Source organism: Xiphophorus couchianus, chromosome 4, assembly GCF_001444195.1.
Source record: "Xiphophorus couchianus chromosome 4, X_couchianus-1.0, whole genome shotgun sequence".
NCBI lineage: Eukaryota > Metazoa > Chordata > Actinopteri > Cyprinodontiformes > Poeciliidae > Xiphophorus > Xiphophorus couchianus.
In genome coordinates, this window is record NC_040231.1 from 13316090 (window position 1) to 13337543 (window position 21454).

At 36.1% G+C, this 21454-nt stretch overlaps 3 protein-coding genes across 5 annotated transcripts in view; all 3 read right to left on the reverse strand.

The window, feature by feature from the left end:
- The window catches only part of rufy2 (RUN and FYVE domain containing 2), a 30185-nt gene extending 25965 nt beyond the window's left edge, over positions 1–4220 (reverse strand). Inside the window, exons 1-2 of one of the 3 annotated variants that reach the window (XM_028015514.1) lie at positions 4020–4220; positions 1533–1797 (exon numbers count right to left, since the gene is read on the reverse strand). In XM_028015514.1, coding sequence (XP_027871315.1) covers positions 1533–1608 — 76 coding nt within the window. In that variant the 5' untranslated portion in view covers positions 1609–1797; positions 4020–4220. Of the gene's footprint in view, positions 1–1532; positions 1824–2636; positions 2783–4019 lie in introns of those variants that run through there. The other 2 variants (XM_028015513.1, XM_028015516.1) reach the window with 2 other exon arrangements.
- Positions 4221–5274: 1054 nt separating this feature from the next.
- Positions 5275–8876, reverse strand: LOC114143504 (transcription factor Adf-1-like). Its single transcript, XM_028015588.1, has 2 exons — positions 8166–8876; positions 5275–6195 (listed from the first exon to the last, which is right to left on the reverse strand). Exons 1-2 carry the CDS (start codon positions 8511–8513, stop codon positions 5866–5868), a joined length of 678 nt encoding a protein of 225 aa, XP_027871389.1. The 5' UTR covers positions 8514–8876; the 3' UTR covers positions 5275–5865.
- Positions 8877–10352: 1476 nt separating this feature from the next.
- On the reverse strand, positions 10353–21218 carry hnrnph3 (heterogeneous nuclear ribonucleoprotein H3 (2H9)). Its single transcript, XM_028015525.1, has 11 exons — positions 21095–21218; positions 19842–19934; positions 19279–19434; positions 18916–19056; positions 16857–16995; positions 15043–15236; positions 13493–13588; positions 13132–13247; positions 12745–12880; positions 12339–12395; positions 10353–11393 (listed from the first exon to the last, which is right to left on the reverse strand). Exons 2-11 carry the CDS (start codon positions 19927–19929, stop codon positions 11314–11316), a joined length of 1203 nt encoding a protein of 400 aa, XP_027871326.1. The 5' UTR covers positions 19930–19934; positions 21095–21218; the 3' UTR covers positions 10353–11313.
- Positions 21219–21454: the final 236 nt, after the last annotated feature.

Genomic DNA, 21454 nt, shown 5'->3' on the forward strand with positions numbered 1-21454 from the left:
TTCAGGTATTAAAAATATAATTTCTTTAGTTAGAAACATAGGTCTTACACAGGGTTTTAAGCACGTACTTTCCCAAAAAGATTTAATATACATAGCAACTATATATACATAAAAAAGACACTTCCCTCATTGTCTTCTATTACAATCAGATTTCTCTTGTTTTAAATCATTTAAAACTCCTCGAAAATATTCTGGAATATTTTGGTCCAATATTTTTTTAACATTTTTCAAATCACATATATGTGATTTTAAAGTGTTTAAAGTTGAAATGTGAAAATATGACTTGGTAATTTTGTGTTATTGGAGGACATTATCAACAATGCCTAAACTTTGTTGCATTTCTAAGACTAATAGGTCTTAAAAAGTCTTAAAATGTGCTATAACGTTTTTTAAAAAAAATGCTATATAGCCAATAACTAGCGTTTTTTAAGACTATGAAGCCTTAAAAATATTCAAACATTAAAAAAATACAATTATACATGTATACATAATCTAAAATGTGCTAGAGTGCAAAATTGCACAGTAGCAGCAAACGTATGTTACCACCTGGTGTGACATTTGTTGTTAGAAATTATTATTCCATTATAAATACAAATATAAGAAACTATGTACACCACCCCTTCTAAATTACAGGGTAAATTATTAATAATAGCAGAAATTATGGGTGATCATTGCTTGACTCTTCATCATGTCTTGGTATTTTACACCATAAAAATATAAAAAACAATTATGAAACAAGAAATAAACATTACATTTTGTCAAATTCCATAATCAAAATCATTAAGCTAATATACATCAACTATTCTGATTAATGTTCCAGTTATTATTAATCAAAGTCAACTCCAAACAGGTGGATTTCAAGCCTTGATTTACAGAAGTGGTTCCCAAAGTGTGGGGCGCGCCCCCTAGGGGCCCCTAGTGCCATTACAGGGGGGCGCAGGAAGCGGTATGGATGAATGAAAAATGAAAAAAAAAAAAACAGTTACACAAAAGTGTTTCACTGTAAAGATGGTTTGTAGTTTGTTTTGTTGCAACCTGAAGTGTGAAATAAACTTATATAGTGGAGTTTGAAAACAAAATATGTGTATCGGTTTATGTCTGGTTGAACGATGTGTGTGCCCAGTTGATTTTGTTTTTTCCTTTTTGTTGGGGATTTTATTGTAATCCATAGAGGGGCCCAGAAAATCTTTGGGAACCACTGATTTACAGAAACTAAGTGTTTTGGCAGTTTTGCAGTTTTCTGGAAGTTTGGATTATAAAAACTGAATGCTGCTTCTCCATGTTTGGTACTGGTTCTGGAGACAAAGAGCAGAACCAGAACCAGAATACCTCAGGAACAACAGCAGATCTTTCATGTATTTTGGTGTTAAGCCATTCAGTGATTTATGAACTAGCAACAGTACAGAGGATGTTTCATTACTTTCTTTAAAGTCAAAAAGGCACCGTAATAACAAGACTTGCTGTAGTGGGCGTCAACCATCATGGCTGTTTTTCAGTAAGGTCAGAGTTTGAAACGGAAACGTTGGGCCTACCTTGACTGTAAGCAAGGCGCTCCATGCTCTCACTGTGAGTGATGCCCCAGCGATGGAGACTCTGGGGGGAGTACATGCTGAGCGGGGCGCTCCTCCGTCCCCCTAAGAGACGTCCTCAAAATGGTTTGATATTATGAAGACTTAGCCAGGCAGGAAGGTTTGGTTGTTCGTCTGATATCCCAAGTGACCCGATCTTCTGCACTGTGGAGGATTTTGTTGTTGCAGTCCAGTTTGGCCAGACTTGATGTGCTCAGCATGGATGGATCTGTGCGATAAAAAGTCCACATTGATCTAAAAAAAATCACAGGCTGGAATGAAATGAGCCTCACTGCAGATTTGAATAACACTGGCTTGTCTGGACTTCTGCTGATTGATATAATGTGACAAGATCTGGAATAAATGAAGAGCCCACTGCTCTGAACCCCATGGAAAACCTTCTGGTTATTCCACCAAATATTAATTTCTGAACTCTTCCTGAGTGAAAACATCAGTATTGCTGTTTCTAAATGAACATGAACTTGTTTTCTTTGCATTATTTGAGTTCTGAAAGCCCATTTTTTTATTTGCTTTTTATTTTCTGCAAATAAAAACTACATTTTTTGCTTTGAATTTCAGAAACATGTTGTCAGTAGTTCATGGAATAAAAGAACAATGTTCATTTTACTCAAACATAAACCTATAAAGAGTAAAATCAGAGAAACTGATCACTTTTAGTGGTTTCTCAATATCTTCCAGAGCTGTATAAAATTAAAAATCCAGTTTTATGCCTGCATAGAGAAATGCTTCATTAATAAATGCATCTGCTATGATTTTATAGATGAAATAATTTGACTAAATTCCTAGTTAATAGGCTGCTATTGTTCAAAGTTACAGAAGTCTTTCTGTATTTTGTCCATATTGTCTTACTTCCAAAAAACTCGTTTTAAAATATTTCATTCATTCTAAGTCATAATATAGGAGAGTGTATATATTTATTGTAAATCTTGACAAACCTTTTCTTCCTATACACACATATTTCAACATAATGCTCCTGTTCCTAAAACAGGAGATTAATTTCTAATAAATCAACAAGCAAAAATCTTCCAGAATGTAAATATTTCTTACCTTTTATTTTCATAAATAACCCCATGAGATACTATGTTGCCATAAAATGGCTGAAACCCTTCGATCTTCCCAGTAAAGTATACTGTTACAGAGGAAGAGCAGCGTTACTCTTCCTCTGTTGTGGTTTTCCTGTTTTTCTCTCTAATCACTTCAGACTGACCAGAGATCATATGACCAGTTCAGAGGCCTTTTAGCTGCTTCTGCACTGCCTGAATCAAATTCCAAAAAACACGTTTTAAAAATATTTAATTCATTCTAAGTCATAATATAGGAGACTGTATATATTTATTGTAAATTTTGACAAATATTTTCTTCATATACATAACACAATTTAAAGTTAAATGGAAGTTTTTTTTATTTTAAGGACAAAAATGACAATAATTCATATAAGTAGCAAAATCAGGCAAAAAAAATTTTCTCCTAATCAGTTTCGTTCAAAAGAAAACGTATAAAACTTTAACAAAACCTGCAGGTGTGTGTCTGTGTTTGGTGAATGTCTGGTTAAAAGATATTTGTTTTTCACTCAGTGGATAAATAAAATATTTACTCACGTTAGAGTAGAAATATTTTACAATAAAATTACTCAAGTAAAAGTTAAAAAAACTACATAGTAAAAATACTCCTATTTTTAGGAGTATACTCAAAATAAGAGTACATTCCTAGAATGTAAAATTGCCATTATAAATACAAATGAAATCCCTTAAAAGATGCCAGAAACCCAAAATCACTATATAACTGTTAATCCACGTTACCTAAAAAACAAAGAGGAAATTGGAATAAATAAATATTGCAGATTGTAAGCATTTTTTTATACATAATATAACTAAAGATTAAATTCGTTATTTCATCTTAAGCCTGAGCACTGGCAATGTTATTTGAGAATATTCCACACTATAACATAATAAAAATGCTTTTTGTTTAAAAAAAATTTAATAATTGCATATTTATTTAGTCACATATTTACCCATTTTTATGCAGATACTGAACCATTGAAGTACCTAGTTTTAATCTCATTGTGACGCTTTTGGACTCATTTCTGAACCACACCTAGCATCCCACTACTCACCAACAAACTGCATGAAATCCCAGTATCAACCGGATCAGCCTCCTTTATAAAACAGATAAACCAGCCAATCACCGAGCTGTCCACGAGGCTTTTGATTTCTTCCACCAATGAACACAGGATGCTGTTTCATCGTAGTATTACCCTTCACTGTGCAGCAATCCTGCAGACAGTGCTACTATTCACATGATATTATCATAATTATGATTTACATAAGGAACACATTTTAGCTAAACTTAAATAATATGACTTTGTCAAATTCTTGCTTAATACAAACACACCCTAACGTAACTGAATACATGTGCATCCCTGTATCTCACCTCAAAATGAAGAAACACAGCAGTAATCCTCATTTAGCTTGTATGAAATCTGTCCAGCTGCAGAGGATAAAAGCGGTAATCAGCAGATCTCAGATGTCCCAAAGTCTCAATAAACTTCCATCTGTCCATGTACGGCTGCAGGCTGAGAGCTGGTACATGCTCCGGAGATATCCCCGACAGAAACCACAACCATCACCCGACACGGCACCCAATGACAAGAGGCAGGGAGGCTGGGAGAGGGGAGGGGTTAGGGAATAAACAGGAGGAGAGATGGAGGCTGTTAGGGGAGAAATGGAGCAAAGATGTGATGGGAGAGATTTAAACTTACAGAAAAGAAAAAAAAACAGCAAGAGATATTTACTTCTTCACGTATGGAAAGTCACAGATGTTTGACTGAATGTAGAAAATGATGAATGAAAACGCCACACCCATTACCAACCAATCAGTGAAGAGAACGAGGAGGCGGGACTTGTGAAAGCAGCAACGTGATTGGCTCGTTTTCAAGTGAATGACTATGCGGATAACAGGGCTGCTGGAAAACAATCTGAATAAAAACCAGTATTCCCAGTGAGCAGAAGACTGCAGAGAAAGTATGAATCATTTGAATCAAACTGGTATTAATTTTACACACTTCTATTCATGCGAAATGCATTTTTAATGGCGGTATTTTGGTGTTAGCAGGTTATATTCCATCTTTCGTTTCGTTTCGTTGTCTTTTATGACAAAAAAGCTACTTTTTACTTTAGTAAAATTATGTTGGAAGTGCCGTAAACTGCAAACCCATCCATCCATTTTCCCTAGTGGGCTCCGGAGGTGCTGGTGCCTATTACCAGCTGATGTTCCGGGCGAGAGGCGGGGTCACCCTGGACAGGTCGCCAATTTAGAGACCAATTAACCTGACAGTCATATTTTTGGACTGTGGGAGGAAGCCGGAGTACCCGGAGAACCCACGCATGCACAGGGAGAACATGCAAACTCCGTGCAGAAAGATCCCAGGCCGGGAATTGAACCCAGGACCTTCTTGCTGCAAGGCAACAGTGCTACCAACTGCAAAACAGTTATTCGGATTATTTTTTTACAATGTCTTTCTTCTTGATGCTTCCATAAATACCATATTTATGAGGTAAATAACTAACAGCTGCCCTGTCAACCTGAGTCTCGTGTTGCTCAGTTTTTAACAATGTTCATTACAATTTCTATTTACTAATTAGGTCTCTTATCTAAGGGTATTAGAGTAAAGGAGACTGAATATGCATTTCAGGCTTTTCAGACTTTTATTTACAATATAAAAATTGGTAAAAAAAAAAAAAGAAAAAAAGAAGTAATTTTCCTTACACTTTGATTGCTCTATCAAATAAATACATGTATGTTTGTGTTGTGAATAAATGTGATAAATGGATGTGAATATGATTGCAAGGCACTGCATATGTCTGAGTGAAAGTTGCTCTAATATGAGGAAATAAAAATACAGGGCAAACTTTATAATGCGGCAGGTTAAGTAGTGCGTCACTGGAGCATTTGTGCTTTTCCCTTTAATTTCTATGTGACCATAAAATAATCCAATAAATGTTTGACTATGAGGAAATGAGTCAGGACTGCTGTAACTCCTTCATCACTGATTTCCTGAAAAACTAGAAAAACACTCGTAGTTACATAAATAAATGTTGAGATTGTTGTGTGCGTCTTCAGTAAATAAAAGAGAAGCGTTTTTCCTTCCTTTTAACCAGGCCTCTGAAGATTAGTGAAGTAAAAAAATACCAAAATTAACAATACAAAAATAATTATTAACAACTTATAAACATGTATTTACAAGCCCATAGCTAGTGTAGTGATCCAGACCCAGATTTTAGTCCTCAAACTCTGCAGCATAAAGCACCTGCTGGAACTTCATCCGGACCTCCATCCTTTTTTTAATGGTGAGCCTCTTCAGTGAGGGCAGCAGGCTGAGCAAAAACAGTTCGTCTTCATCCCTGAAATTGCTGAATGCATCAGCAGAACCTGGCCCAGTTTCTGCGGGAGCTTGTCTTCTGCGTTTAGGAGAAGGTTCGATGATCTGGTGGCAGCTTGGAGTGGGCTCTGCAAGAGAAAAACTGGTGGTGACAACTGGAAGGGGATCAATCAGCCTCTTCTTGTCTTCCTCTTGTTCTTTTTCCATGTCGTCTGCTCTTCCAGTTGCCTGTGTGCCACAAAAACATGAACAATTTATTGTTTAGTGCAGTCAATAATGTCAGAGGAATCTTTAGTTTTTCATATATTGACCCTTTGAGACTGCAATCATTCGAGGCGCCATGATGGACGTCGGAAGTGAGAGTCGGGAATATTGAACAGAGCGACTCAAGTTATTTTCCAAAGTTGTTTTTGTCAGTTTATTCACGGCTTCCACTTGTTCGAGTAATTTGCCCTGGTTCGAGTAATTTGTTCCGGTTCGAGCTAATTTATCTGTGAACGTAACGCACCTGGCCGGGGCTCATAGACGGCGGCATTTAGGAAAGTTGGAAACCCGTACCACCTCCCCCATGATGTTTTGATCAAATTACCGACTTTGCCAGAATTCACACCACATGATTTATATCACTATGTCATAAACAGTATTTGCTTTTACACCGGAGCAACTTAAAAACGCACAAAAACGAGATGCTAACAGTTTTTTTGCTATACGTTGGCGGCGGGGCATTGTCTCCATGGTTACTAGTGGTTAGACGCGGTCCTTCTCCATAAAGCGATATTTGATATCTTTCTAATCATACTTACTTATAAAGTATATGAACGTTAATCTACTTATCTTGTAAAAACTGTTCGCTGCAAATTCGCGGTTACACCGAGGGCAGACAGGCATCGTCTGTTACGAAGTTGTATATATTATGTTTTCAGTAACTAAGTTCATTGTATGTAGGTCAAAACGGGGAAAGCCTGCCCTCCTGTGTTCTTTCCAGGAACTGCAACCTAGCAATCTTTTGTTATTTGAAACAAAACTTTATTGAACAGCAGGAGCAGTCACAGTATAGCGTCCGCGTCCACTTTGTGATCTCCGGTTCGAGTGAGCAGGCATCTGAAATATTTGGTTCCCCCTCATAACTTTGCCAAATAAAGAGCAAATGTTACCAAATTCACGGGATTTGTTGTTGATGAGAGGAATAAGCACAGTAAAAGATTCTGTGAAAAAATAATTAGCTCCCATGTTAAAGAGAGGGGACAAATTATTTCAAAATTATACTTTTACTAAACCACATAAAGCAACCAATTAAAATATGCACCTTATTTTTACTTGAATATTCTTAAATCTTGTACTAACTATTTATTGGACATTTGTTTCTCTGCACTGATGTGCTGTTGTAAATAGTGTCTTTTTCAATATTCAATATATTATGTACATTTTTGGAAAAATTATCCAACTCAATTACATAACCATTGGATCACAAGTTCTATTTTTATTTCTAATAACTGCAAAGTATTTTCTGTTATAGTAGTATGCAGTATATTATTAGTATATTATTATTATTACTACTATCATTATTATTGTTAATCTTGATTTTTATTTTAAATAAAATGTTTTTAATACTTTAAGAACTTTTTTTTCTTTTGTGAACCAGACAATTTTCAAGTAATAGTGGTATAGTGGTATAATAAAGCAAGAACACATTCTCAAAAATCAGTAAGTCTTCAATTCTAATAAGCATTTAACACTGGAACTGGAAGACATTTAAATATACAAAATAAATAAACAGAAATAACAGAATCAACAAATGAAATCATTCAAAAAAAATGGTTGAGACCAACTGATCAGACTTGAAGACTTTTATCATCCAGTTTTTGGTAGTAAGAGAAAAAACAATGAAATTATTTACCGAATTTTAATTTATCATGCGATTAATGGATTTATTGCTCATTGTGACAGGCCTTTATCAAATATTTTCTAATAGTTAATGATTAATTCGAAAATTTGTTGACCAGGGCTTTTGTTTTGAAGGGACAAAAGCGGATGTGTCCGCCGTGATAACAGAAGAACCGTCTTCTCCGTGAACGATCAGGTGTTTCCACGTCGGTTCGTTAATGTCCGATAAAAGAACGTGAAAACTCACTCAGACTCCGCGTTAAAGTCAAACATCAGCAGAAATTAAACTGAAAAACTCTGTAAACTGAAGTCACCTCCTGTGGGTCCCCCACGCCTCCTCCGACCTCCGGCCGCAGTTTAACGTGTGCGGTCAGCCAGGCCATCTGGCTGAACAGCCCCGGGACCTGCACCTCCCACGGGAGGTCGCTTTCGTCCTGCTGGGGGAACTGTCTCCGCACCAGCCGCTTCCTCGCTTTACAGAACTTATCGCGCAGGTTTTTCCACAGCAGCTTCACTTCTTCCTCGGATTTCCCCATCGCGGCGCCTATCTCTTTCCACGCCAGGTGTCCCTTCACGCTGTTCCGGTAGTCCCCGCGCGACTGGTCGTACAGGTTCGGGTGGTCGCGTACGAGCTCCGCCAGCTTCTCCTCGGTTGCGTTCATCGCGACGTCCTTTCGCTCGGACGAGACGACCTCCAGCTTCACCGTCAGACGGAAGTACGACGTTCAAGCGAATTCAAAATAAGTGTTTTGTTTCAACGCCCCCTACACCCAATAATGCGGTTTTATTCAAACACCACGCTTTACACGCTGTAAATGTATTTTATTTAATTTAAATTATTAAAAGTGGAACACGTCTGTTCACGTGGCGTACCTCAGGGGTCAGTTCTAAGGTCAGTATTTTGTAAAGTCTGTGTATTTTTTAGTGAGTTACAGAGGTGAGTAGAGTTCCCATAAATTGAACAGCACTACTTCAACTCAAGTAAAAAGTAGTCAAGTAATAAAAAGTATTTGGTAAAGAGTTTACTCATATTGAGTAACTAATACTTTAAAATTACATAATTAGATGGACCAAAATAAAAAGTTAAGTGGAAATTTAGGTATTTTAAGGACCAAAATGACACTAATTAATATAGGTATCAAATCAGGCAAGATATTTTTTCCCCCCCAAATTAGTTTCTTTCAATAAAAAAACTTATAAAACTTTAACAAAAACTGCAGGTGTGTGACTGTGTCTGGTGAATTTTAGGTTATAACATTTTTGTTTTTCATTCAGTTTGTAGAGAATCCAGAAACTTTACTCAAGTAAGAGTAAAAATGCTTCTTAATAAAATTACTGAAGTAAAAGTAACCAGTACAGCATTGTAAAAATACTCCTAAAAGTAAATTTTTTCAGAGGTTACTCAAGTAAAAGTAACTGAATAAATGTAACTAATTACTACCCAATACTGCACTTTACACACTAAAGTCATTTTATTTCACATAGTGATTTAAAATATCGAAAGTGGAACCTATCGCAGAGTTGGTTAGTAACTAGTTACATTTACTTGAGTAAGTTTTAAAAAAATTTACTTGTAGTATTTTGACTATGCAGTACTTTTTACTTTTACTTCAGTAATTTTATTTAAAAAATAATAAAGTATTGTTACTCTTGAGTAAAATTTACCCACTGAATAAAGAACATGTTTTAACCAAAACGTCAGACAGACATCTAGTTTTTGTTTTTATTGAAAGAAACTGATTTGGAAAAACATTTCTGTCTGATTTTATTTGAGTTATTTTCATTTTGTTCTTTAAAATACCAAAATTTCCACTTAACTTTATATTTTGGTCCATTTGATTATGTAATCTTGAAATATTAAATGATTGATAATTTGATCAGTTACTCAGTACTTGAATAGAGTTTTTACCAAATACTTTTTACTCTTCAGTAATTCCTTCAACAGCTGCTTTTTACTTTTAGCTGAGTAAAATTATGAATTGGTGTGATTTAATTGCAGGTAAACAAAGCTTATAAACAATTTGTTGTCATCAAGGTTTCTCTTACCAGACTAGACGGCCTCCATGCCACGCCGCATTGATGCAGTAATTCATGCAAGAGAACTCAACCATAATACTTTTTAGAAGTCTGACATTTTTGATTAATGCCTTGTCATTTATCTTAATATTCCAAACTTCTGAAAAAATTATTTTTCATTAAAATTACAAGAAATAAAGGCTTTAAATGTTTTTATAATGTGTCTGTATGTTTAGAACGGGGAATTGGTCAAATAAATTTAAAAAATGGATATTGTTTTCTGTACAATGCTGCAGAAAAAGTGAACGTAATATTTCTAGTTCTAATGTCAGCCTCACCAATCCCCCATTTCAACAGGAATATTTACAGCCTTATTAATATTTCTGCTTCAGTTTTCTGAATCCTACCTGTTAGTAAATCTATTGTTTGAATTAAAGATTCAGTTTAGTTGAGCTTCATCTGAACTCCACTGACACGAGGTCAAATTCAGGAAGACAATTAAATACAAAATTTATTAAGCAAATGTACAACAGCTTCATAGGCTATCTTACAGCTCAAATATAGAGATTTTCTTTCATTTCCACTCATTAGGAGTGAACATCATATTCAACTTAAGATTTAAATTCTGTAAAGAACCGTGAAAACATTTAATAAAAAACAAAAGCACTCAATTATGAAACCTTTCAAACCAGGAAAGCTGATCTGAAATCTGTTTTTATCAGTGTCAGGATGATCGAACAAAGGAAATATTCCGACTAGAATAAAAAAAGAAAGCTTTTAAAAAACATCAAATATAAAGAACATCTTTACAACATACATCCTGTATTGTTTTCAGGTGATCACCTTTGACCTGGCTAAGCTGTCTTCCCACTGCAGTGTGGCATTTTTGTCTTGCATTTAAAAAAAATAAAAAATAAACCACTAATCTTTGGGATGAATTATTTTTTCCCCACAGCACCGAAACAACATGAAGTGCAATTAGTTTCTATTAATTATAACTGGTTTGATGCTCCTAATCTAAAATATAATGTAAATGTTTTCAAAGTCAAATGACAAAATGAAATGTACCTTTCATTGCCCTTTGTAAGTACGTCCTTTTATATTTGTGATAAATTGTATTACAATACCCAAATATTATACAAAATGTAAGAACAAACTGTCAAATACAAACATGTTCAGCAGATACTAAATCGCTAATATCTTAGCAAAGGGAGAAAGGTTTGTCCTTCATCTTAGATCTTTAGGTACAGTGTGAAACCAGAGCTGCAGACTGAACTTCTATGTGGGGTGGATCTGTGTCACGGCGCTGCACTAAATGATGTCGTTTGTGAAAGTCGATAAGCGACTTCCTCGTCAGCTCTCCTGCTTAGAAATGATATTGTAGTAAAACTGGTCTTCATAGATGCAGACAAACTCCAGGGTTGATCAGAAGAGAGTCGAGTGACATCAGTAGACGCCTCGTAGCCCGCCGCTTCGGGAGCCTCCGCCTCCTCCTGAGCTGCTGTAGTAACCGCCGCCCCCACGGCCTGAAACAGCGGCGGAGAAATATCAGAAGCTCGTCAACTGCAGGTTTCTAGACTATGGACCCCAGCAGCGTGATGTCACATTCGCCCCCAGCTGCTGGCTAACGATGATTAGCATTGGGTTTAGCTGCTAAATTAGCAATATAACACACTACATCTTAAATGTATGCCTGATATATGAAAGAAAAAGTGACACAGTGCTTTGCCACACAATGACAACTAGATAACAACGTCAGGAAAATGTTTTAAGACAAAAATATGGAGGGAAAGGGAAGTAGTTCAGTTATGCTAGCTTGACTTTGATAATTATAACATGTAGATGTGATGTGGAATTCATTGTGTTTCGGTTCAGTTACAAAATAAAAAGGTGACCTAAAGACACAACTCTGACAGATCATCAGTAGAGCAGGTGTTTACATTAGCTAACCAACCACCGCTGGTAGATTAACTAATAGCAGCGGTAGCTAATCTACCACAGATATCTATCTCTTATTAATAATCACAAAATACACATCAAGACTAAAAACATAATACTGTAACGGACTGAATGTTCTGCTCTTTGTGTGGTAAATGTTTGAGTGTTTTTGGTGTTGAATCCCGAAACATGTAGGGGCGCTGTTGTCTGTTGCTATGGCAACTAGTCTGTGCGTAACATAGCCGACACAGAGAGCGAGAAAAAAGTAGTTTTGAGTTATTCTTTGGCAGGTTTTGTGCACTATTTTTCTCTTTGTTGTGGCACACTGCACTGAATTTGTCACAGTGCAGTCTCAGTCTTTTACATGTTCAGGTTTCATTTAATTAACAGAACTGTTTTACCGCGGCAGAGCGGCTACGAAAGGCATGTAAAAGAATGGAGTCTTTTTGCCCTCCAGCGTGAAATTTCAGGACATAAACAATAACATGCAGGGCGTCCATAAGTGATTTGTGATCGTCTGAATGAGAACTCACTCATTTCTCCTGCTCCATCAGCCGTTGAGTTGAGGAAGAGCTCAATGTAGCGATGCTCTGAGGAGAAAACGTCCAAGTGTTAAAGATCAAAATCCTGATGATAAATGTTGCCTTCCTGGCTCTTTTTTACAGAAAATAAACATGTAAAATCAGCTGGTGGCTCTAATCAACAATTACTTTTCAATAAACACACCATAAAAAAACACTAGCAGGTCGCTGCAACTACATAAGCCTTCATTGTAGATGTTGTTACTGAGAAAAGAACCAGTGATGTCAAACAGGTCAGAAGCTTTACCAACAGCATATTGTCCACAAAAGCAAAATCAGCTGATTTTTTTTATCACTTCAGCATTCATTATTTCTTGCATCATCAAATTCTCGTACAGAAACAGTCAGAGACACATACGCATGTTGTGCTTGTCTTTGGACATGGCTGCCACAGCATCTTCATGGGAGCGAAACTCCACGTCTGCCTCTCCGGTCGGCTTCCCGTTCGGAGCCATGTCGATGTGGATCCTCAGCGGGTCCAGAGGAGAGAAGAACTGGAAAAAATGTTTTAAAATATGGCTCCATTTTATGATTCTGCTGCAGTATTTTCTGGAGACTGACAGCAAAGGGACAATTGCTACAAAGTTTAAATCCACATGCAGTTGTTCTAATTCTACTATAAGAAAGAAGAAAATTAAACCAACTGCAGGCAACAAAAATGGAAGAAGACTTTTTATTGCTGCCACACCAGGTACTCCAATGCTTAATTACTCTGTAAAAAGTCTCAAATTAATTGTGTTCTTACTTTTGCAACGTCTCCCTCTGAGGCCCGAAAAGGTAAACCCCTCATGTGAACATAATGGCCGCCGTGGAAACTTGAGCTGCTATCGGATTGTCCGCTATAACCGTGGCCTCCAATTCCTAAAGACAAAAACAAAAAAAAAAGGTTAGAAATTTACCAAGTGAGACATATTGAAGTAGCTTTCAAAAAAGAATGAAACTTCACATAAGTTAGCACAACTTTCAAAAATGTGTTTAAAAATATGAGAAAACTGTAAAGTTTTTTAAAATGTTTATTTATTCTAGAAACAAATGATCTGTTTAGCTGGATTGAATTATAGTTATGCATGTTTTCCATAATTTAAAAAGGAATCGGAGAATTTTACCTCGTCCTCCTCTGTCTCCTCTCATCCGGTCATCAAACATCCCGTCGCTGTAACTGTAATCACCCAAACCGTTGTAGCTGTCAAAGCTACTGTAACCTGAACACAGAACGAACGGAAAACACAATATGCAAAAAAAAAAACTTTAAATCAAAGCTCAAACATCAAAATCTGTGGCAGAATAAACCTGTTGGTAAATCATCTCTTTATAAAGATAAACTCAAATAATGCATTTGGGTTTTTAGTTTAGTCATAGTTTACTTATTTCAAACAATTCAAATACTTTGATATACATTTAGATAATGAATATCAACTATATACACAAAAACAAAGTAGTTTTTGTATAACCTTATAAGTATATAAGTATAACCTTATTTTATCCAGCCATCTTTATTTTATGCCTTCCTTTACACATTCTTTATTTAAATGAAATAACAAAAATGAAACAAAAATATTTATATATAACATATAGGGGTGCACTGATTTATTGGTCAGCCGATTCATTGGTGTCGATTTTCTTAATTTTTGGAGATCAGTCAATATTTACATGTGAAGCCAATCGTTTCTACCTGAGCTGAACTCTGCTGTCCTGTTAGAGGTTTATCTGACAGACCAGCTCATGTCTGCACACTTCCAGTTAACAATAGTTGACCAACTGTTGCCAATTCAACAAATTTCTTGCTATTTTGAGCAACATTTCAAACAAAAATATTTGGTGTCAGACAAAATCAGAATTGGCAGGTTATGCATTTTAAAGATCGGTAATCAGAGATTGGACAGAAAATCGGTGCACCCTTAACATACATATACAGCCCTGGAAAAAAATTTAGAGACCATTTAAAATGACTAGTTTATCTGATTTTACTCTTTATAGGTTTATGTTTGAGTTAAATAAACATTGTTCTTTTATTCTATGAACTACTGACAATATGTCTCTGAAATTCAAAGCAAAAATTTAGTATTTATTTGCAGAAAGTGAGAAATGGTCAAAATAACGAAAAAGATGCAGTGGTTTCAAACCTCAAATAATGCAAATAAGTTCATATTCATTTGGAAACAACAATACAATGTTTTACTCAGGAAGAGTTCAGAAATATTAATGTTTGGTGGAAAAACCAGGAGGTTTTCAATGGGGTTCAGGGCTGTGGACTCTGTATATTACAGGGAACCGTAGCTGAAGGTCAGGTTGTCATTGCTACTGCACATTTTGGTGTCTCATGAGAGTTATATTACATCAACAAGATAGTTATAAACTAATTGATCTGTTGGTTCTTTAGCCCAGGATACTGAACAGGCACATGAATATTATGGTTTTAATTGCAGATGCTTGATAATTATTGAGCCAGTAGGTAACAAATGTCCTTAAATTGAGATAAAAGGTAGGATTAAATAAGCGTTCACTTCTTCCTACTCCTTTTCAAAAATAAAAGTTGTGGTAAACTAATTATTTTGTTCTTGGTTATGTATGCACGTTTTTTTCTCTGTTCTACAGATTGCTTGTTCTCTTGTTTTTAAAAACCTGTTTGAAACAAATAAATCGAATCAATGTTTACCTCCTCCGTAGCCGCCTCCACTCCTCATGCTGTCCAACAGACCCACACTGCGTCCGGGCCCGTAAAGGCTTCCCCTGGGCGACGCTATGACCGGTCTGTCATAGGGCCCGGGTCTCTGGGTTGACGTTCCCCGCCGGGGGAGGTCATAGTGGGCTTTGATCTCCCAGCGACTGCTCTTAAAGATTTCTATGTACCTGCAACACGAGAGGCCCGGGGGACAACGGGGAAGTAGATGAGAGGCTTACCGTGCAGAAACGACACAAACAGACAATAAAAACAGAAACTTACAGCCATAAAAACATAATCTGGGCATTTTCCTGTTCTAAAGATTTCTACCTCACCACTGATGCTTACGGCTTAATCCATACAGGGTGTTTAGGTCTAGCTTTGACTTTCTGCTGCCTGAGCATCACTGAGATGCTCTGATGGTCCTAAACCAACGCTGGCAAAACTATTCACACCCTCCAAACTTTTTCTATTTCTACACTTTTAATACCTCCAAATATTAAATCTGGATTTTCTTCTATAAAACCAACACAAAATGGTACACAGCTGTGAAGTGGAAGTAAAATGATTGATGGTTTGCAAAAATTCTTCCATCAGGATGGATGGAAAGAATGTATGAAGTTTAATTTTTAAACCTTGCCAAAGACTCCTACACAGATTTATGTCTACTTTGACTAGACCGTTTTAACACTGATCAGGGAAAGAAAGTTTGCCTGTTTCTAGCTGGTTGTCTTTCAAAATTACACAAAATGTAACTAAAGAACGACCGTCTGGATAGTGTGTTAAGGGTGATGTGCAGCGTTAAGTTTTCAATTTGTATGCAAACCAAAATGTCTAAATTGGTCCCATTTGGTCAGAGCAAATTCGCTTCTTATCATGAGTCTCCTGGATGCTTTTATCAGATCTCTGTTCTCCTGGCCAGTCTGAGTTGGGATACTGGTTGCTCTGGGTTTTATTTTAGATACCAGAATATAGGCCTGTCACAATAAACAATAAATCAATTAATCGCGTGATAAATTAAAATGAGCTCAACAAATTTAATTTGCATGATTTATTGTTTTTCTCTTCTACCAAAAACTGGATAATCAACGTCTTTATTTTGGTGTTTTGGTCTCAACCAGACTTTATTCTGAAGGACAATTTTGTTTAAAAAGACTGTTTTAGTTCCAGTGTTAAATGTTCATTAAAATTTAAAGGTTTTTTTTTTATCTTGGAGAATGTGTTTCTGCGTTATTATGCCTTAAAATTGTCTCAAAGCAACAATATCATCGTTTATCACAATAACTTCTGGGACAATTTATCGTCCAGTAAAATTTGTTATCGTGACTGGCCTACCAGAATACAGATGTACCAACAATATTTTGCTAATTTAATTGAAGAAAAAAATAAACCCAACATAATATTTCACTTTTTGTGTGCTACTTTGTGTTGGTTCATCCCAAACACCCACATTTTTAGTTCAAATTATGAAAATGTTCAGGGGTGTGAATACTTCCGCATGCGAATCAACTTCTGGTCAATTATCTAAGATCTCCAGATGTCGCTGTCTCACAAGATTAATGTATAACAGCAGCTTCAAAATGTGCTAAATAATAGAAAAACCCCTTAAAACCATTTCATTAATATTTTGGAATTACACAACCCGCCCAATTAAATCACCAAGTTCCCCCCTTTTCTCCAGAAATGTTTTAGCCCACGAACCCACACATTCACCCACTCCTCAGCCCATCTAAGCAACACCACAGTTATTCTACAATGATCATAGAAACCCATCCCAGTCCAGCCCGTCCCTCTCCCGTCTGTCCCACCTGTGCCCTATTCTTTCCTTGTGTTTCCCCAGAGCCTTTTCTGCTATCTCCTTTGAGGCAAACTGCACGAAGGCTTCCCCTGTGCTCCTCCCCTGGTAGTCCACTGGCAGAGTTATCCCATTTGGCACGATTCTGAACCCTTCAACCCAAGCACACATAAATACATAGGTCGGTAGGTAGACTGGTAGGAATAGTTGAGAACAACACCCACTGCATGAGTGGAGCGTTTACGATTAGTGTCATCATTGATCATCATCATCAGTAGCATCTTGTAAAACGTCACAAAACATTGAAATTTCAAGAGCCTGAGTTTATAATTACATGTCCCCAGCTGTGAGGGTTAAACAGGGAAATGACATCACTAAATAATTGGACCCAAAGTGCAGATGGCCACAGTCTGTTGTCCTTTGTTCCCCACATTTTCATACCTGAGTGAAGTAGCCCCCCACACCCACCGTCTTCAAATCAGACAAAAGTGGGATCAAGTGTTTGTGCAGCAACAAATTTCTTTTCTGCTGCTTTAGCTTGGAAGATATTAATAAAAGACGTTAAAAGGTAATTTAGATTTCATAAAAGTGTGTGTGTGTGTGTGGGGCGGGATGTCTGGTTGACCTTTCATAATATATTTTTCATGGATATATTTCTTAATATCTTTAAATTGATAGCTGCACAAAGAAGCCTGTCACAATAACCAATAAATCAATTAATCACATGATAAATTAAAACATACTCAATTTCCATTGGCATGATTTATCGTTTAGCTCTTTTTTTCTCTCTGTCTACCAAAAACTGGATGATAAAAGTCTTCAGTTTGGTGCTTTGGTCTCAACTAGCCCTTATTATGAAGAACAATTTTGTTTACAAAGACTTCAAAGTTAATTTTATTTGTTGTTTAGTTAATTTATGTTGGATATTTAAAATGTCTTCCAGTTCCAGTGTTAAATGTTCAATGGAATCTTTTAGAATGTGTTCTTGCATTATTATTTAACCATTACCATAATTTTACTTAAAAATGGTCTCAAAACAACAATATTATCGTTCATCACAATAACGTCTGGAACAATTTATCATCCAGCAAAATTAGTCACTGTGACAGGCTTAGGCAGAAACAAAAACGTTTGCCACCACTTTTGTCTGATTTGAAGAAGGTGGGGGAGCCAACTTCACTCAGGTCATTTTCATTTGGTTGAAGTTAAATTAGTTCTAGGTGACGGTGCTCTTCCTGTTGCATTAATATTGTCAGGTATCATCTGATGTATAATAAGTATAACTCTGATACTGCCTGACAAAAATCTATTTATTGGGCCTTCCTATCTTATGTTAAACCATCCCAGCTCATACAATTAAACTTTTTTAAAAGGCAAAATATCAGTGACAGAAACATGATAAATAAATAAGCTCCTAATACATAGCAACAACAAAAATCAGTCTTTGATCATAAGGTTCGATCAATTGCTTTTTGCAATATTTGGATTTTTTATAGAGACTCACATTTCAGATATCACTAGTTTTAGTTAGAATCGTTTTATTTTTGTCTTGAATCTCCACTTTACAGTCAAAATCCTAAATTGAGGAATTATGGAGGAGCTGATGCTCAAGAGAAAATTAACCAAAAAAATCACTTATTTGTAATATTCTTTTGAATTTCAACTATTTCTTATTTCTCTTTGCACTACAATGTACTTTTTTGAATGCGACAATGTATGACTATAAATTCAACTCGGCTCCTAAATAACAAAATTAGATTTGAATCAAACATCAAATTCGACTGTAAAAAGTTGGGAAATTAAAATCTGTGCAGTAAAGTGTCTTTAGATAACATTTGTTGTGAATTAGTGCTACATAATTAAACTGAATTATTATGGCCATACTAGCAACCAACAAGTGAAAGTTCATATTGTGCCTACATGCTGCAGATTTTAATAATCTTTATGCACATAACCAACACTATCAACAACAACACACAACAACTTCAAATTTAAACACAATTTCTTCTACCAAGATGCAGTGTGCAGGATTTTATCATAAAAGCTACAGAAACATTTTAACATTTGTGTACCTGAAAAGAACTGGACAATCTCCTCCTTGCTACATCCAAAAGGGAGTCCTCTTAATTTTAGCATGCAGCCATTGCAGCTGTCAGGAGGAGGGCCGCTACGTCTCAGCACCCATTCCATTTCACTATGTTTTGACTTAAACACTGTTTTAAACACATGAACACACGGAAATATGAACATAACACAAGCTATAAAAGAAAGAGTGATTTAAATCTCAAACAAAGATATTCACACAATTATACAATGAAACATAAAGCTCTGCAGTAAAGAGGGAGAATGGCAATTAGCATAATCACCACATGAATAGCAGAGCAATAATTTTTTTAATAAAAATTGTTGCAGGAAATCACAAATCCAACACTTACCTTCTACATATCTGTGTCCCATGTATTTACGATCCTTGGCAAGAGCATTCTTGTAATCGTCAGCTGTTTTCAGCTCAATAAATGCCTCACCGGTGGCTCGGCCCTCTTTAGTGTAGGTCAGACACACTCCACTCACGCCTCCCACGATGTCACAGTCTGCAGGAACGGATCATCATATTGGAGAACAAGTTTAGCAAAAAGTCACTGCAGCTGATTGCATTTCAACAAAGTTATTCATAAAATGAAACAAAGTTGTCTAACGCTGACTGAACAAAATTAAAATAATTTGTATTACAACTTATCAACATTGTTCACAAAAACACTCAACTGCTAAAAGAAATAACCGGATATGCAGCGGTTTAAGTAAATGGGTAAAAGAAGTTTGTTTACGGCTAAACAACTGAAACAAACACAAGATAGCAACGAGAAATGGAGATACAAATTTAGGCAAAAATTGAGTCATTTTAATATACCGTATATCCTGGAACACACAACTGTTAATTGTGACTAACCAAGCTTATAAAGTTAATGGTCGACTTAAGTTGACGTGTGTTTGTTCTCACCAGAGAAGAAACTGGCCACTTCGTCCCGTGAGCAGTTCCAGGGAAGTCCTCTGATCCGGACCACATACCCATCGTCACTCGAAGACATCCTTTCTGCAGAGAAAAACATATTTGATTACTGCGTTCTTATACGTTTTGTTACCATCAGTGAGTGTGTGATTTTTGTTCAAGTAACTTGATTTGTGACTGCGCTGCTACTGACTTGTCCTGTCCTTTAAAAACTATTTTTATTTAATTTTGTAGGTTAAAGTTTTCAGAACCTCTGTTAGTAACAAAGTTAATATACTCAATTTGTATACCAACTGAATGAAGAACTTATTTAATCAAACAAGTGCACAAAGGTCTTTTACAATAAACAATGACAAAAGATTTATTTGTGATAGTTACACCAGCACTTTTGCATGGAAAAATGCTCATTAAAAAAAGAGATATTTTAGACTTACAAAAACATATCATGTATCAACATATTTCTCCATAATTTCTATCACTGCCTTTAAAACTTCCTCTCTCATCATACATAAATATTTATAAAGTAGTATTTTTTTCTCTGTCTTTCAATGCCGGTTTCAGTGAAAAGTACATTTTAGACACCCAAAAAGCTAAAGTTAATTTCATTCCTTATCTCATGTATGTAATGTATTTTTAAATGCATTTTAAATAATAGTCAATGGCAAAAATATCGATTGTGCTGTTTAGTTCCAGCATGATGTTAAAATTAAAGGTAAAATAAATTATTTTACCAAATGCACACGTGCTGGAAGCTTAACCAGTGGCAAAGTTACAAAAATATATACTGTTTTATACACGCGTTTAATTTTACAAGCCACAATTACAGCAGGAAAAAATAGCTTCATATTTCCACGCAGCTAGGCGTTCATCTAACGTCAAGTGTCATAAACCACAGATCGCCTTTAAAATCCTTCATAATGCTGCCACGTCCGCGCCCACAAAAAGTTAACTATCTGTTAATGAGCTAAACTGCAGCATCTGTGTGACTATAAAGTAAGTTATGTAGCATTTAAGCAAACGTATTTCCTCTTCCAAGCTAATGCTAGTTTTACCGTTGGAGCCATTACAGCAGGCCAACGGCAGGACAGAAACAGCGGTCAAACCAACGAGCCTCAGCGGTCCGCCAGCCAGAATGTAGTAAACTAAAGCCAAGAATCAACGCGAATTTACAGAAAAATTTGCCATTTTTTCCCAAATAAAATAGTTTACAAACAGAAATTATTTTGCAAGATCTTTTTTTTTACCCCGGTGTTTTCCAGCTCCAAAGGTTTCACTATCAGGAAACGCGCTCAGATTGGTTCTTCCTCATGTAGCAGATGGAACAGTAACAACCCCGCAACACCGCCACCTACTGGCCTGGAGTGCTGACTGCAGATTAACAGAAACAAAACAAAATCGTTTTTTTCTAAGAAATTTGTGTTGTTTAATATGACAAAACGTACATATTTTTTTAAAATATAGCTTATTTCCTTGTTGAAGGCACCGAAGTAATGCTCAACCTCGGTGCCTAGAGTGGCTTCTAGTGCACTTTGTTGACTAGAAGCCATTAAATATTTCTGGTAATTTGGTTCTTTGATTTTGATCCACTTCTTCAGTGCCTCCTA